This window comes from Mytilus californianus, unplaced genomic scaffold (genome assembly GCF_021869535.1).
Source record: "Mytilus californianus isolate M0D057914Y unplaced genomic scaffold, xbMytCali1.0.p SCAF_4, whole genome shotgun sequence".
NCBI lineage: Eukaryota > Metazoa > Mollusca > Bivalvia > Mytilida > Mytilidae > Mytilus > Mytilus californianus.
Window position 1 is genome coordinate 63182989 of NW_026262690.1, and position 16541 is coordinate 63199529.

The window sequence follows — 16541 nt, forward strand, 5'->3', positions numbered from 1 at the left end:
ATATTCATGTTAAACTTTAAGATATACAAAAAGTGTGTACTTTCGAAGAAAGTACTAGGCATAATGACGACTATAATTTAAAAGCGTACGAATGGTATAATGTTAAAACGAAAGTACAGAATTTGAATTTAATTTCCCTTATTATGCAGATTTGTGTATAAATTTTGAAAGTACAGTGGTGGTATTGTATGGTATTCGATCTTCAACTGAGTGAAATAAAAGTCTCTAAAAGGTAGTACTAGTTAAGCCAGAATTGAAATGATGTGAAAACCCGTTTCAGCGTGTAAAACATGGTGTTCGTGTTCCTTGAGCGAATCTTTTAGTTCTTAAATAATTTTAGATGAACTACTAGTACATGATTGTGATATTCCGGATCACAGCTGTTCAAATTGCAGAGGATTTTGATAAAAAAAATTAATCATTGATTAAAATCTCGTTGACTTTAAGTGGAATATTATATGATAACACAAGGTAAGATCCGGATCAGTAGACAGGTGTACTAGTTCTCATATTTACTACAGATATTTGTTCTTGTATTATTATTGTTGTATTATTCATTGAGAACAAATATGGAAGTGTATATTATGTGTTTTCGTCGTCTATTGATCGTGTTGATTGTAACATTGGAATCCATGTGTAAATCGGAAGATTGTTACTGTTTAAGGAAGCTAGTGGGCGATATCGATAGTCCTGTGTTTGTAGAACAGGATCCTGTGAATAGAAGATATTATGTGGCACAACAGTCCGGAGTTGTACATATATATTCAAAAGATTGGGAGAAAGAGTCAAAACCTTTAGTCAATTTAACAAATGACGTTCACATCTCTAACAATATTTGGGATGAGAGAGGTTTACTTAGCATTGCCTTGCATCCACAGTTTCACAGTAATAATCTGATCTTTACGTATAGCATTCGTCTGATCAATGGGAAAGAATATGCTGTCGTTTCAAAACTTGAGATCCGACCTGATCTACTGAAGGAAGATATTATTCTAGCTATTGAACAGGCAAACCAAAAGTTGAATGGTGGACAGGTATATATACTTGTATACATGTACATTTAAAAAACTGTTAAATGTTTCTGTTTTACTGATGTAATGTGATCATGAAAAATGACATAAAATATAAATCACCTGTTTTTACTAAAATGTGAAATTTTTTTACAACATTTTCTACTTAAGTTAATTTTACAACATATTTGAACTGTAAAATTTTTCTCTTTATACACAAAGTTTGGTTGAAACAGATTGTGTGTCTGTATATATATATATAATCTTCTTTGTCCTTCATGAATCCTGATTAATCATATGTAGGACTAACATTTGGTTCATCTGGAATGATGCCCAGGTTTTGAACACAATTTTTGATTCAATTTTTCTGGCCTTGGAACCAGATGGTACATTGTTAAACCTTTTGATAGTTGTGCATGTGTATTGGATTTTAGGTCCGTTCTATACTTTAAACTTATATTCTATTCTTAGTATAACAGTTCTTATGTGCATCAAAGCATTTGATCAGAATGTTCGAGTCTTCGCTAAGTTTCAATAGTCATGATGTTACTTAAATTCTTGAACCCGTTTCAGTACCTTTTTTGGATGGTTTTAAGAGATATGTGCGAAAGACGGTACATTTTTTTCATATTTTCATATGTGCATGCCTGTAGTTGGGGTTTCCGTCTGTGAAGATTTTCAAGAGCTTGGATATTTATCCCTCATAGAGGACAAAAATAGTTGTTTCTGGTGTCTTTTTCCTGACCCACAAAGGTTTTTTTCTTCTTTCTTTTCAAGGCTATACTTCTCCCTTTTGGAATTTTGTTTGAAAGTAATATTTTAGGGATATTCTATGGTCTCCTGTGTAATTTATCATCGTTTCTCATTCCTCATTAACTGGCAGTAAATCATTAAATCTAGCATAAAATAAAAAAATGCAAATGATTGTATATGAACAATTTGAGATGTTAATGAAAAATGAAACAAACAACACAAAAATTTTGGAAATCAGCATAATTATGGTCTTCAACAAATAGACAAGTATCTATAAGCTCTAAATCTCTCCTAGTCTAAAACTGTTGTGATTTTTTTCTTAATCAAGAATACCCTGGATATGCCAAATTCCCAATTGAAGAGAAAAAACTTTTAGATATAATGAAAGACTACCAATGGTGAGGTTCCTGGCGTTCAACAGGTACATGACCTTGATGAGTTTTTTTTTTTATATATAGATTTCAACCCTTCACCCATTTTAATCCCCATCAGTGGAAAAGCAAAATGTATACTACTAAGAAGGTACAATAAAATTAGTTATAAGCAAAACGTATTAGCTGCCCAGTTACAAAATACGATAAATCATATATATTTAGTATGCAAAACACAGATTTTTATCGTACCAGGAGGTGGTGACACGCTTTTAGGATGTGGGATATAGGCGGTAGAAAACTGGGGATTTGGGATACAGGGAGTAAAAAAGTGGGATCTATAGAACAAAAAGGAAAAAAGAGGGAAGCGAAAAAATTTTTCGAAAAAAGCGGGAGTTGGAAAATGAACACCTCGTGTCACCCCCTCTATCATATGAATAAAAATATTTTTTTTCTTTCTTTTACGTGCTTAACCACCAGCAAAACAACAGCTCATATACCGCTTTTAAATGGAATATAAAAGCTCTATAACTCAATACTCTTTTAAATTAACAGGCTTTTTTTGGCAATGATGGAAAATTGTATGTGTCCATTGGAGATGGGGGATCACTTGATAACAAAAATATTTCGTTTGCTCAGAGCAGGTATGCTTATGTAATTTGCATATAAGTTTTGGTAAGAATTGTGTTATTTGGCCAAGTATATTGTATCGTACATAGCAAATAAAATGTGAAATATTGAAGAAAAATATTTAGTTCATCCATAAGAAAGCGGATTCTGACATGGTCCTAGCCTAACCCTGCTTCCAAGTTAAAACGAAGGAACTGTTTATTATAACAGTTCTAATTGTAATTTATTATTCAATTCTGTTGCTAAAGGGCAACTATTATGCAAAAAGTAGAATAACAAAAATACCGAACTCCAAGGAAAATTCAAATCGGAAAGTCCTTTATAAAATGGCAAAATCAAAAGCTCAAACACATCAAACGAATGGAAAACAACTGTCATATTCCTGACTTGGTGCAGGTATTTCCTTATGTAGAAAATGGTGGATTAAACCTGGTTTTATAGCTAGCTAAACCTCTCACTTGTATGACAGTCGCATGGTAGTATCAAATGAGTTATCTTTATGAGAACACTTTATGAGAACACGTACAAATACCATGATTTCATTGCAAACAAGTAAAGGGTAACGTTAGACTGCCCCCTAATTTTCCTGTCGTGCAAACTATTTGAAAATTGCAATTTTAAGCGTTTAGACAACCCTGTCGTCTTCATGGCTGATGACCTTTATGGCAGTGGAGTGAACTTTTTTAAGTAAATTTATCTTTTAATCCTGGTAATGTATTGAATGCAAGTATGTACGACGAAAATAAATCGAACGATGATCAAAGAGAATTAATAAGGTATGGGTAACATGAGTAAAGTACCTGTATTAACAGATCACATGACGTGGAAGTTTTCATATATATTGTGGATTGTACCCTACAGAAAGATAACACCATGAACATTTAAATATAAATTTTTATTAATTAAGTAGATAACGGAAGAAATAAAAAAGAAGGGACTATGCAGTATGGGTTTTACTCATTGTTGAAGGCCGTACTATGACATATAGTTGTTAATTTCTGTGTTATTTGGTCTCTTGTGGAGAGTTGTCTCATTGGCAAGCATACCACATCTTCTTTACATACATGTATGCATCCAAACTTCAGGTGTTTCGAGTTTATCTTCATCGCGGACCAAAGGATAGAGATGTTTTGTTGTAATCAAGATGATTTGTCGGTTAAGAACACAACTATGATAATTTTCTTCTGTAGTTTGAGTCTACTTGGTAAAATTTTACGAATTAACATTGACAAGACTGAAGTAGTGGATGACCATCTTCTGTTTTACTCAGTACCTGATGACAATCCTTTCGTAGGAAACGCGTCATGGAGACCAGAAATTTTCGCACTTGGAGCCAGAAATATGTGGCGCTGTAGTGTTGACAAAGGTATGTAAAACTCCCATACAATACATTTACACAAGACCAGTACGAAATAACCTCCCATTAAAGGCTATAATTTAAAATGATAAAAGATGATGATTGAGACTGGGTACAACAGAACGGTCAATGTTTTTTTACACAAATTAGTAAACAGAATCCATAACAATGGGTAGAGAGCCGATATAAACTTTTCAACTTTCAACTTTTACGACTTGTGTTGTCTCGTGTTAATTAATTTCACGACTAAGTGTATTGACAATTATCTGTTGCTGAGGCCCGGATGTGACCTCTAGTAGATATTTTTTTTCAACTTTGTTATAATTTTGTTGGTTTTTATTTGATTTGTTTTGCCTTTTATTGCCCTGTCTTTGTGTTTTTTTTTTTGTTTTTTTTTTTTGGATTGCAGTCTCATTGACTTGCATCGGCATCTTATCAGAGTCCTATTGTGTCTAAATATTTTTGCAAGTATGCCTATATTAATCAGTACTAACATCAATATGAATGTTGGAAGGAGTAATTCAAATGTAGAGGACAGTAAAGACCTATATAGATACAGTTATATATACCGTTAATATTCCGCTATAGCCGATATGTTAACAGTTTCAAAACTGGAAAATATGGTCAATGCAAATTGCAACAAAAATGAGGATATTTTAAGGAAGAATTCTGGACAATTTTTAAATCACATCTTTTATAAGCAGCACTGTACCTGTCATATCTCGGTTTTCAAAGCCAGTATTAAATGAGTTAAATTCAGTGTGAAAACGGAAAGGTAAGCGTTTAGAAATATAGTCTAATGTAACGGAGACTCCTGTTTCATGGCGATCGACATAACAGTGATCGTGACCAACACTACATATGTGGTGAATAGTTTGACTGAATATAGCCCAGCTGATTTACTCATAATACAGTTTTAAGAGTCATGTAGGATGACATCTTAAAAAAAAACAAATGTACGTATTTCTGTTTGCAGGAACTGGTTATTTATACTGTGGTGATGTTGGTGATACAGACACAGAAGAAATTAACTTAATTAAATCCGGAAAAAATTATGGGTGGAACATATTTGAAGGTTCTGTTGCTAATATTAACAGAACAAAAAATGAAGCAATAGGTATATAAACAATTCTATTTAACAAATACCAGAAAATATTATTACTAAACTCGCGCAGTTTTACTGGTTCAAAGAAAAGGGGTCCTTATATTTGAACTACACAAATGTATGTCACAAGCATGACATTCTGAAAATGCAAACTTAAATAAACCTAACATATATTCGACTTACTGTTTGCTCTGGACAGTTTTGATGTTCAATAGTAATATTATTCCATATTTTTTCATTGCATTTCAAACGTTTCTAAATTGACCAACCCCTTATTCAAAATAGATTATGAAAGATACATATAGCTAACGAATACATCTTCACAAAAAGTTGATTTGCTGTGCAATTGACTATTGATGTTCACAAGAAATTCTATCCAAATTCAGACCTAAATCAGTAAAAATCATGATCTTGTCGTCAAAATTATGAGGCTATACAATAACATTATTACAGATGTAGTGTGCAAATGTTTTATTCATATAAATGGGACAGTAACTCAACGACACCAAAAAAACTAGAAGACACCCAGAGGTAAACATACGGTCTTCAACCTTTTTAAAACAAGTGTCTATACAATATGCCAAGCTCTATGTCGCCCGATTCTGAAAACGTGCATAAATTCGATAAAAATTATCAAAGATCTTCAATCTACACCAATTTCTCCAAATCACAAAAACATATCAATATTTGGCAAGAGACAACCTCTTGCCTAGTTTCTGGCTTTGAACAGACACGTGAACATATTCAGCTTGTATTTTTGCATATTTGTTAATCAAAAGGTGATGATGACTATACTTGAATTTCATTAAATTGTATTGCCAATATTGACCTTTTGTGAACCGTACTCCTTTCATTTATATTTTTCTAATGGTATTGTTAACTCCTTGTTCGATCTTCTTTATTTTTTAGCAAACGAAGGTCCTATATATAGTTACCCACATGGTGATATGGGACATGCTGTAGTAGGAGGCTATGTCTATAGGGGAAAGGCATTTTCAAGTCTTTTTGGACAGTACATGTTTGGTGATTATGTTTCTGGGTATGTTATGTTAATGCCGGAATATGATGTTGTCTTGTCCCCAAGATTAAAAATCATAATATTATAAGTATTTCAATATTAAAGATACAATTCTGAATTCAATTGTAAATAAACTGCAACATATAATTTAAGCATATATCTAATTTCTTCAAGAGTTAAAATCAACAACAAGAACAGGTACCGTCGACAACTTTTTTTTAGGTATTTTCATTAAAAGTATTTCCTGGTATGAAAATTCTTTTAAAAAATACATCATAATTCTGGATATACATGTACATATATTGAATAAGGCGATAGGGTCAAGGAAAAATTTAGATATTGAAAGTCCAGAGTTTAAAGTCATTTATGTTACTTGAATAACAAAAGAAGTATTCATAAAACAGTGGGAAATCTACTGACAAAATATTACCTCCCATGTAAACACTGAAAACTTAATCTTTGTCCCGTTTTGGCAAGTTATAAATTCACGAGAAAACGTTCTGGTGAATAGTAAAAATAAAAATAAGTTGAAATAAAAACTTCCATTCAATGTTATAATGTCCCTCCATAAATAGCAAACGACGTGTACAGCAGGCCATAGGAGCTTGGTGTAAAATTGGTTTAAAATGTTGCTATGTAATAAATTCCAGGAAAACCATTTTCAATTTATTTTTCTATAAAGGCTGTATACTTCTCTGGAACATGCCAATTATCAGTATATGTATGCAGCTAGATCAGTGATTTTGCTAGCGCTCGTCACTTTCGTCATTTACGAAACTGTTTTCAAAATGACGAAAGTATTTCAAATCAGTTTCGTCACTTGAATTTGGAAAGTGTAAAAATATTTTCGCATTGAAAAACAATTCTACCTGTCTTTATGTTTCTGACAAGTTTATGACCCTCCGCTAATTAACATTTACAACAAGTGTTATAAAGTTGTGATTACAGTTAATCCGCTTATCGCCATCGGATGGGTCACTAATCTGTTAATTATTACCAAACTTCATAATTGACCATCATAATTATTCTCCCCAGTTAAATCAGTCAGTCGGTATTTAAATTTCAATATTTCCAAAGGCCTTCGACCACAATTTGCAGTTCGTTTGTCGTAGTTTCGTCATTTCACATTTGAACAAAATATTGTTTTCCCCCTGACAGTTCGCTTTTTAATTTCAATGTTTCTAAAATGATCACAATTTGCAGTTCGTTTGTCGTAGTTTCGGCAAATGATCCTATTTTCGTCATCTTTGATGTAAAACTTTCAATTTCGATTAAAAAGATAGAACTTTATTCAGAACGTTCAGAAATGTTTTCACGAGTCAAACAGGTGCTTCCTTTCCGTACTGCGCATGCGTGAAAGTATTCCTATGAATTTATAGACACTAAAACGTAAAATACGAAATAAATTTAGTATCAAAATAAATGAAAGAGACAAATATAGCTCTTAATAAGCAAATTAAAATTAAAAAATGATAATTTCCTGCCTTTTTTAAACACGAACCAATCCGTAGATGAATCCGGATTCATTTTGAATTTATAATTAATCTACTTGTCACTTCCCGTTTCATTTCATTTGAAAATCGAAAGTAAACGTGATCAATACACCTTATCGCTATTTGTCCGCCATTACTGGACATCCCACAAGTTCCCGTAAAATTTTGACGTCATAATAGAAAATGTCTGACGCCACAATGGAAAAATGATTGTTGTATGACGTCAAAAGTTCAAGTCGAGCGGGACAGATTCTCGGGTCAAGCGGGATTAGCGATAAGGTGTATTCTCGATTACAATTTACAGTTATTAGAATCGTTCCAATAAGGATTTGTACAAATCCTTTGTTCCAACTGACAAATTGAAGCCATTTTTTGTTGGGCACATGAAACTTATTGAAGTCAAAGTTAGTCCGAGATTACTCTGACGTCCAACGGCTATATCGCCAGACAAGCTGGGGCCGTAGTGAAAGTTTGAACTAGATTTCCAGATTTTATATCCTAATCTTCATTTTTGAAGTGCCACATCAGTCAAACCATTGCAGTTACTGCCTAGTAAATTTATGCCTTAGTCCTTCAAAGTTTGACAAAGATGTATAGCTAGTTATATACACACATCCTTGGTCCCTTTGCTGTTACCCAAAATAATGTTGATTTTCATCTCGCGCAAAAGTGACTAAAGCCTTCAAAATCCTAGCTTAAACCCTGAGCTAGATCAGAGAGATTCAGGGGGAAAATTCAAAAGGAATCGATTGATATGCAGCAAAGATTAACACTTTTGAAATTAAGTCAATATATGCATATTCAAACGGACCTTATCCTGATGTTACCATTGAATGTAAATAGATCGAGAAGACCGCAAATACATGTACAAAAATCGAGACGACCTTTATTAAAATTGGATAAAAGATCGTAAAAATCTTTTTATTGATAACCTACTTTACAAAAATATCTATCTTTAATTTTTGAACCTACACAGATAGACTTTTTAAATTGTTATATTCACGTCTATGTTGATTAATGTTCACGTGATAAGAGCAGACCGGTGTACTCGATAACTAAGATGTGAAAATAGGTAAATTTTGGGAAATTGTAAAATGCTAAGGATTTTGTGACCAACATGCCAAAAATTGGTGACGTGAAAGATCTTTTGATTTTGTATACGTACATGATTTTTTCCATTTTTTTTTATCAATATGCAGCAAGGATAAACATTTTTTAGATTCAGTTTCACAAGCTTCTAACGGAATTAAAATACTGAACATAAAACTTCGTGTATATGCATGTACAAAATGTATATATCTAATACTGGTAACACATTTTAACAAATAATTTCTCTAAAATGTTCGATTTGTGTTAAGAAATAACTTTTGATCAGTATCGTCACCGGCATTGTTTTACTATTGATTTTCTCGACTTTTTCATAAGAGTTAATGTTCTATTGTTCTCGGTCACTAGATGTCCCACTGTAAAAGAGGGACGAAAGATACCAGAGGGACAGTCAAACTCACAGATCGAAAACAAACTGACAACACCATGGCCAAAAATAAAAAGACAAACAGACAAATAATAGTACAGATGACACAACATAGTAAACTAAAGACTAAGCAACACGAACCCCACCAAAAACTGGGGGCGATCTCAGGTGCTCCGGAAGGGTAAGCAGATCCTGCTCCACATGTGGCACTCGTCGTGTTGCTTATGTTATTACAAATCCGGTAAATAGTCTTATTCGGTAGGTCATATTCGTGAAAAGGGAAGGGTATTGAAGTTACGACATAAGGAACATATCCGATTTCATCTGTGAAACGGTTATTCCATAACGGTCAACCAACTCGTGATGGCGTCCGTAAAATTTACGAAGGGATGATTTCAACTTCACCATTTGGAACTCTTGGTTTAATAGCTTCCTTGTGAGCAGCAATCCTCTATCAAGGAAATCATGATAGGAAATGCAAGCCCGGGAATATCGTATCAACTGGGAGATATATACTCCGTATGCAGGCGCTGCTGGAATTTTGCTACATAGAAATGGAAAGTTCACCAATTGGGAAGCTGAAATCATCTCTTTTGTCGTAAAGTTTTGTTTTCAACCGACCCTCATTGTCAATTTCTAGATGTAAGTCAAGATATGAGGCAGACTTAACTGTATCTGTAGTATCCTTTATCTCTAGTTCGATAGGATAGATTCGTTCAACATAGTCACCAAATTTTGTATTATTTTGTAAAAGGTATTCAAAAAATTATAGCAATAATCTCATGTTGTATTTATTATTTTTGCAGAAAGTTGTTTAGATTAAAATTGAACGAGTCCAATAGTAAATTTAATTTTGCACAATGTACACAAAATAAATGTCCATGTGATGCCCGAGACAAACCTGGGAAATTTCTACAATCATTCTCAACTGATAATGAAGGTAAGAATTCGTTATCTTTAGCGAATGAAAAAGAAAAACACTACCAACTGAAAAGAAAACAGAGCGCTCTTAATGTTTGATAATTCCATCAAATATCAATACAAATTTAAAAACGAAAGAAATAAATTCTTATTGCCTTTTTATATTGGCCTTATAAGTATTAATTAAACATTTCTCCACTTAGAAATTTTTGCTATTCATTTTAGGTCTCTTTTTGGTCATATAGCTCGTCAAGTATAATTATATACATCCACGGCTTTCAAATTTGTGCATTTGAGCGTTCCTGATGAAGGTTATTCCAGAACGCTTCAGACGCACAACATATATAAAGTGTTATTTTCGTTTTTAGAACCAAAGGAGTAACTTTTGGAGACTTTACATATTTTTATATTTATTTCCAATCCAAAACTAATGAGAATTCTGTGATTGCTAGAGTCCTTTTAATCTGAGTTCAACAGATATCTTCGTGTATTAGTCTAAGTTTTATCTGATAATATGAAAAATATATGAATACATGAGGTTTACGTCACCATCGAAAAACAAATAATTATTTGTGACAGAAACCTCGTGTATTCATATATTTTTTGATAGGGTTATTATTATATTTTCCAACATTGCCACCTACAGACCCCTCGAGGGGGTGTTGCAATGGTTCTTTTAAGTGCAGAGACCGTGACACACTCTACACGAGGCATTGAATTTAACAACCAAAACGCATAATTTCATCAAATGTATTACTGGAAGACGGGAGAAGACCGTATTTCTATACCGCAGTCAAACCTTTGGCTGTTATGAAAGGAAATCACATTGGTTAAGATAGTTTATATTATTATAATTATCATACCCAGCGTTTTACGGTAATATTGATTAGTATGAAAAGGCAAGAAGTTTAGAATTGTTTTTAGCTTAAAATACTATTGGTAAATTTTATGATTATACCATTGTTGCTAAATTAATGGGTATTTTTTTACAGAGGATGACCTTGAGGTCACTCCGATGTATTGCTATCGCCTAAATTTCCATTATGCAAATTAGTTTTGGGATTTCAACCGATCTATAAAAATTATAGATCCGCGGTCATTGCAAGGGAAAAAAGTGCATTTTTATACCTGCGGTTCCGTTCTCCGTTCGTACGATGTTTCATCAAAAAATGGAATCATTTCAGTTGTTGATTTAGTACTGAAAATTTGACTGAATTATCTCCTTATTAAATACGGTTTTATATGTTTAATAGGTGTTTAAGAAAGAGGTCAGGTGCTCATGTTCATTCATAAAATTATCGTTCATTCATGAATTTATCGTAAAATCAAAATCACTACACAGGTCACACAGGTTGTGTCAAAAGATTACCTGTATAGTATCTAAAAATAGACAAACTTAACTGACTCCCCTTACTGTAGTGTGTGATAACATTTTGTGAGGGAATTCGATGTTTGCTATACCACTGTTCATTTCAACGCACTTTATGACGATACCACTTTATCAATATGAATGAAATTTTTTGCAGTGTTTTAAGAAATAATTTTACTTTAAAATCGCGTATCATTTGTGAACTATTAAATGTTTTACAAGGACGAATTTTCTGTATAAAGTCAATAATTGTGTGAACTTTTGAAGCCCAAACTTTTTATAGCCTTAAATACGCTAATGAAAGATCCGAAAACTGTACCCATACAGAACGACATGTTTTTGAAATTGTAGCAAAACTTTTGGTTGACAAATTTTAATTCGTTATTGCATAAATATTAACTTGAAATATCTGTCATTTTCTCCCTACCCAGTTTACCTCTATTACTCATTATGATGTGGACTTGACATTGTTATTGAATCTTATGCAATTTGATTGGATTAAGTTATTATTAGATTACCTTCAAACTGTTCATGCTTTTTCGTACGAGTATATTGATTAAATCAGAGCGTGCATGAATGTGTACAGAAAATTAAATGACCTGCAAACTGGACACTGGACCAGTCCATATTACGTTTTATCAATGAATAGATTTTTTTTTTATTTCCCAAATTACAGGGCCCATAAAGGGCATAAAATCATATACAATTGATTTACATAATTGGTAACAACAACAATAATAGCGGCATATAAATAGATATTTAGTATATAAGCATTGGTCAGAATCAGATGAACGAAACTTAAGGTATGAAAGGTAACAATTGCCACTTTTTATCTTTTCACATAATTTTCCACATACACATTAGATAAATTATTTTTGATAGCCTATTGCGGAGAAAAAAGAGAAAGTTTACTGTATTAACGTTCTATTCCATTAAATACGCCATTTTTCGAAGATAAATGCAGAAAAACATTTATGAACGGCTACGCCAGGTAAAATTGTTGTTTATCCTAAAAAAAAATACAATTATCAGTTTCATTAGAATATTATAATAATAATAAATCCCAAATTTATGTAGTCATTAGATAAAGTCCTTATATGTCCGATCTGCCTATTTTTGGACATCAAAAGACAATACGATCGTTTTAAGGTCAATTTCGTCTACCTCACACAATCTTGTTAGGCACTTTAATGAAATGGACCTGAAATTTATTTCACATGTTTCCTGAAAATTGATAAATATCAAAGCAACATAGAGCTGTTTGTTCTAGTTCGTATAATGACAATTTAATGTCATGTTTGTTTGTGATGACCCCCCTTTTCGGGATTGCATCAGAATTATAGTTATCTCGTATCGCATGAGGATGACACATGTCAACTGAGCAATTATGTTTGGGACTTAGTTTTAAGAAATGATGTCAAAGTAACATTATGAAAATATTTTTAGTAAGCTGAAATATATATTTATTTTTTAAAATGTTTATGTCTTGTAAGATATTTTATTTCTGTCCCGTTTTTCAACATTTGCGTCTGGAAAGTTGAAATGTTTTAACTGAATGGTTAATTTAAATTAATTATGAAAATGGTTAAAATTAAATCAATAAAGGAAATTATTGCCCTGTTACAAACACTACCAGGGAATAATCCATAATGATTTTTTTTCAGTTATATGTTTCAGCACATGTATAATTAACCCCAACTTTAGCCTGGTAAACTTGTTGTCTCCTTGTAAAATATAAAACATATTCAAAATGATTTCCTGCTAAAGTCTTATATTGATATAAAGTTAAAACCGTCTTGCTTCTCACTAGTCAACACTCCTGTCCTGTCAGGTTTAATTCTTATATATATGGATGAAAAATAAAAGTCCACAAAACATTAACATGGCAGCAATTGCTTTTACAGCCTTTAAGACTTTGATTTTTTTTTTTTACAGAAGAGTGTCCACCATGCACTTGCATTACACTATAATAATAGTAGAATAGTATGATATACAAATAGATGAAAATTATATATACATGCAACCGTAATATTAATATAATATATAACAACAAACCAGTGTATTCTCTGGAACTATTATTATATTAGTATAATAGTCTAAGGTATACTGATTTGTATCACTACAATATAATAGTTATTACGGTGAGGTTGAATTTCCTATCATTTATTCATCATCCAAGCACGAACTTGTATAAGAAAAAAAAAATCTCTGTAAATTAACCTCAGTTTCAGGTATAGAGATGTGATCTGTTTCTGTGACATGTGCTTTTGACCATCCACAAGAACCTGCGGTCATCCGATGTTCAGTACTTCAGTACTTTGATTATTTTTTGTACTAATGTCAATTTGCTTATTTAAAAGAGTTTAAAACATGACTAACCTGTTTCTTTTAACTTTTTCTGTATTGAAATTCAGTACTATTTGTTTGTTTTAGGGCATAGAACAAGATCGTGTTTTCATGCTCGTAAATAATGCAAATGAAATTTACTCCGAATTGCAGCCGTCGATACAAGAGAAGAGGACGCCATGATTTCTATTTCATGTCAAATATTTTGAATTTTTATTTGGTAAAATATTCGATATTAGATTTTAGGTCCCCAATTATAAATGTGTACTGGCCTTTCGAACGTTTGGCATGTAACTGTACCTGATGAGGGTTATCCCAAAAACAAAGTGTTATGCGCATCTTTGATGTCTGTCTTTATTTGTCACCGATTCCTAATATCTTTAAGTTTGCAATCAAAGCTTGGTGATATGGTGAATTGATGAGATTCTTTTAACAATATAATTTTAGGTGAACTTTTATTATTAACGAAACAGAAAGGAGAGATTCTGAAATTGATACCACCTTTAAGGTAAAGTAGAAATATTTTAAATATATTCCAAAATATAACGCATACCAATTAAATGAATTATAAATGAAGTTATACATATTGATATATTGGTGTAGGAAACATTATTATTTATCGTAAAGTAATAGTTTACTTTCTATTTTTGCAAATGATCTATAAAAAAATATGTAATATTAAAGCTGAGCAGACTACGAAACTTTATACATGATAACGTTATTTTTTATAAGATATGTTAATAAATTTTTTATAAAAATAAGATGCGGTATGATTGCCAATGAGACAACTCTCCACCAGAGACCAAATAACGTAGAAGTTAACAGCTATATAGCTTTCGGTAATGGACAAACCCATACCGCATAGTAAGCTGTAAAAGGCCCCTAAATGATGTTTAGTCCTTTAAGAGTAACAACCACTGACAGATTCAGAGTTGGTACTGGGGTCGTACTCAGTAAAACTTGTATAGAAAAAAAAAGTGAAAATAAGTTTTACGTGGTCTATTGGTGAAGACTTACATTTGAAATCTAGATGGAAATGAAAAAGAGAAGATGTGGTGTATTAATCCATGACAAGTAAACCCTATGTGCACTAAACAAACCCAAAGAAAAGAACACACGCCCTCTTTTCTGCTGTTCTTCCTATCGATTGTAAATCAATATAATTTTGTCAGTAAATATTAATTTAACTGACGTCCTACTTTTGTACTTAAAATGTTCACCCAACCTCACCTCACCTATCCTCTTCGTGCCTTTGCTTGGCATAGAAGACCTTGGTGCATCTTCAACTTCGTCAAGAAGATTTATACATTCTTGCATTGAAACCTTGGATAGAGTCTGGTCAATAGAATTAAGTTTTACTGCTTTTTCATCAACTTGAAATAAAATATATAAATTTAACTAGCAAGTTTTTTCTATCATTACAGTGCCGTGACCACGTGCGGATCCTGCCAGTTGTTGCCGAGCACTGTGGTTTTACTGTGCTCATCTGTTATAGTAACAATGTTATACAGTATCTAGCCTACACTGAATACTATAGTTATGAATTATTAAGTTTAGTGCATACTAATGCGGCGTATTTATATTTTTAAATTTTATTAGTTTTCATGTATCTTCCAAAGGTATTAGTCAAGAATCTTTACATAGTATTTTTTTATATGACCGCAATTTTCAAGAGTCTTATAATGGTATAGTTGTAATCATTATTATGCACGCATTGTAGGAGATACCTCCGTTTAATGTTCATGTGTTCCAGATTGAAATCACTCCCATGTTGGTTTTTTTATCTGTCGACTCTAGATAACTACACGCAGTGAAATCATATCGTTCGTTTTCATTCATATAAATAAAGAAGAAACATGTATGTGTCCCGGTGCCGGATTCTCTTCAATGAGACAATTGGCTCTTTTTTGTTATTTTTCAATGAATTTAGTATTATTTTTGTTTAAAAAAAAGATTTCATACTTTTATATGTAAATATTTTAGGCCAATGTACGGCAAATTTTGGCTACGAAGTGGAAGTTATATTTGAAAATAGAGATTATATTTATGTAGCAATTGGCAAAACTCAGGCCTTTTATATATTATTTTTTTTTTACTTTTTATTTTCTATTTCAATACAGTCTGGGTGAACTATGTATGTATTTGTACATGCAAACTGCATGAGGATGATTATTTCTGAAATCCTTAACCAAATCTCAAAACACCAATGAATAAATACCGTGTTTATAAAATCTTGAAAATTCAAGGTTGTAGTTACTTCATGAAACTTTGTTTTTAAGCATTTCCTAACATTTTTCAAAAGTTCAGTGTCGAAACATAATTTCATTATTTCGTTCTATTGTTTCTTTTGGGTTAATTATATTTTCTTTTTGGTTCATACTAAGTATTTGATTGACGTATTTTTCATCAAGATGTAAAATCATGCACCATTATTGTTATAAGTTCATTGCTTCCATACTAATTTGTATACATTTAACAAACGTTTATACATGTTTAATACATTATAATATAATTTACGATTTGCCCTTTTATGAATGAACGAATGAAGATAGACTCTATTAAGCGATGACTTATCTTTTAACTGTGTACATGATTCGTATCATTATGTATAATGTACAACACTTGTATAAATTCATTGGACTATGTTGAGATTGATTTTAAAAAGTAAGCTTAATAAAGTGAGTTTGTGTTGTT

General features: G+C 32.1%; 1 protein-coding gene across 2 annotated transcripts; it reads left to right on the plus strand.

The window, feature by feature from the left end:
- Positions 1-129: 129 nt before the first annotated feature.
- On the plus strand, positions 130-16541 carry LOC127698608 (HHIP-like protein 1). 2 transcript variants are annotated; one of them, XM_052202151.1, is made up of 8 exons: positions 130-1034; positions 2690-2778; positions 3955-4130; positions 5098-5238; positions 6136-6265; positions 10018-10151; positions 14295-14355; positions 15272-16541. In XM_052202151.1, exons 1-8 carry the CDS (start codon positions 570-572, stop codon positions 15363-15365), a joined length of 1290 nt encoding a protein of 429 aa, XP_052058111.1. In that variant the 5' UTR covers positions 130-569; the 3' UTR covers positions 15366-16541. The 2 variants fall into 2 exon arrangements, with proteins under 2 accessions (XP_052058111.1, XP_052058112.1); XM_052202152.1 differs by lacking the exon at positions 2690-2778 and having other exon boundaries at positions 892-1034.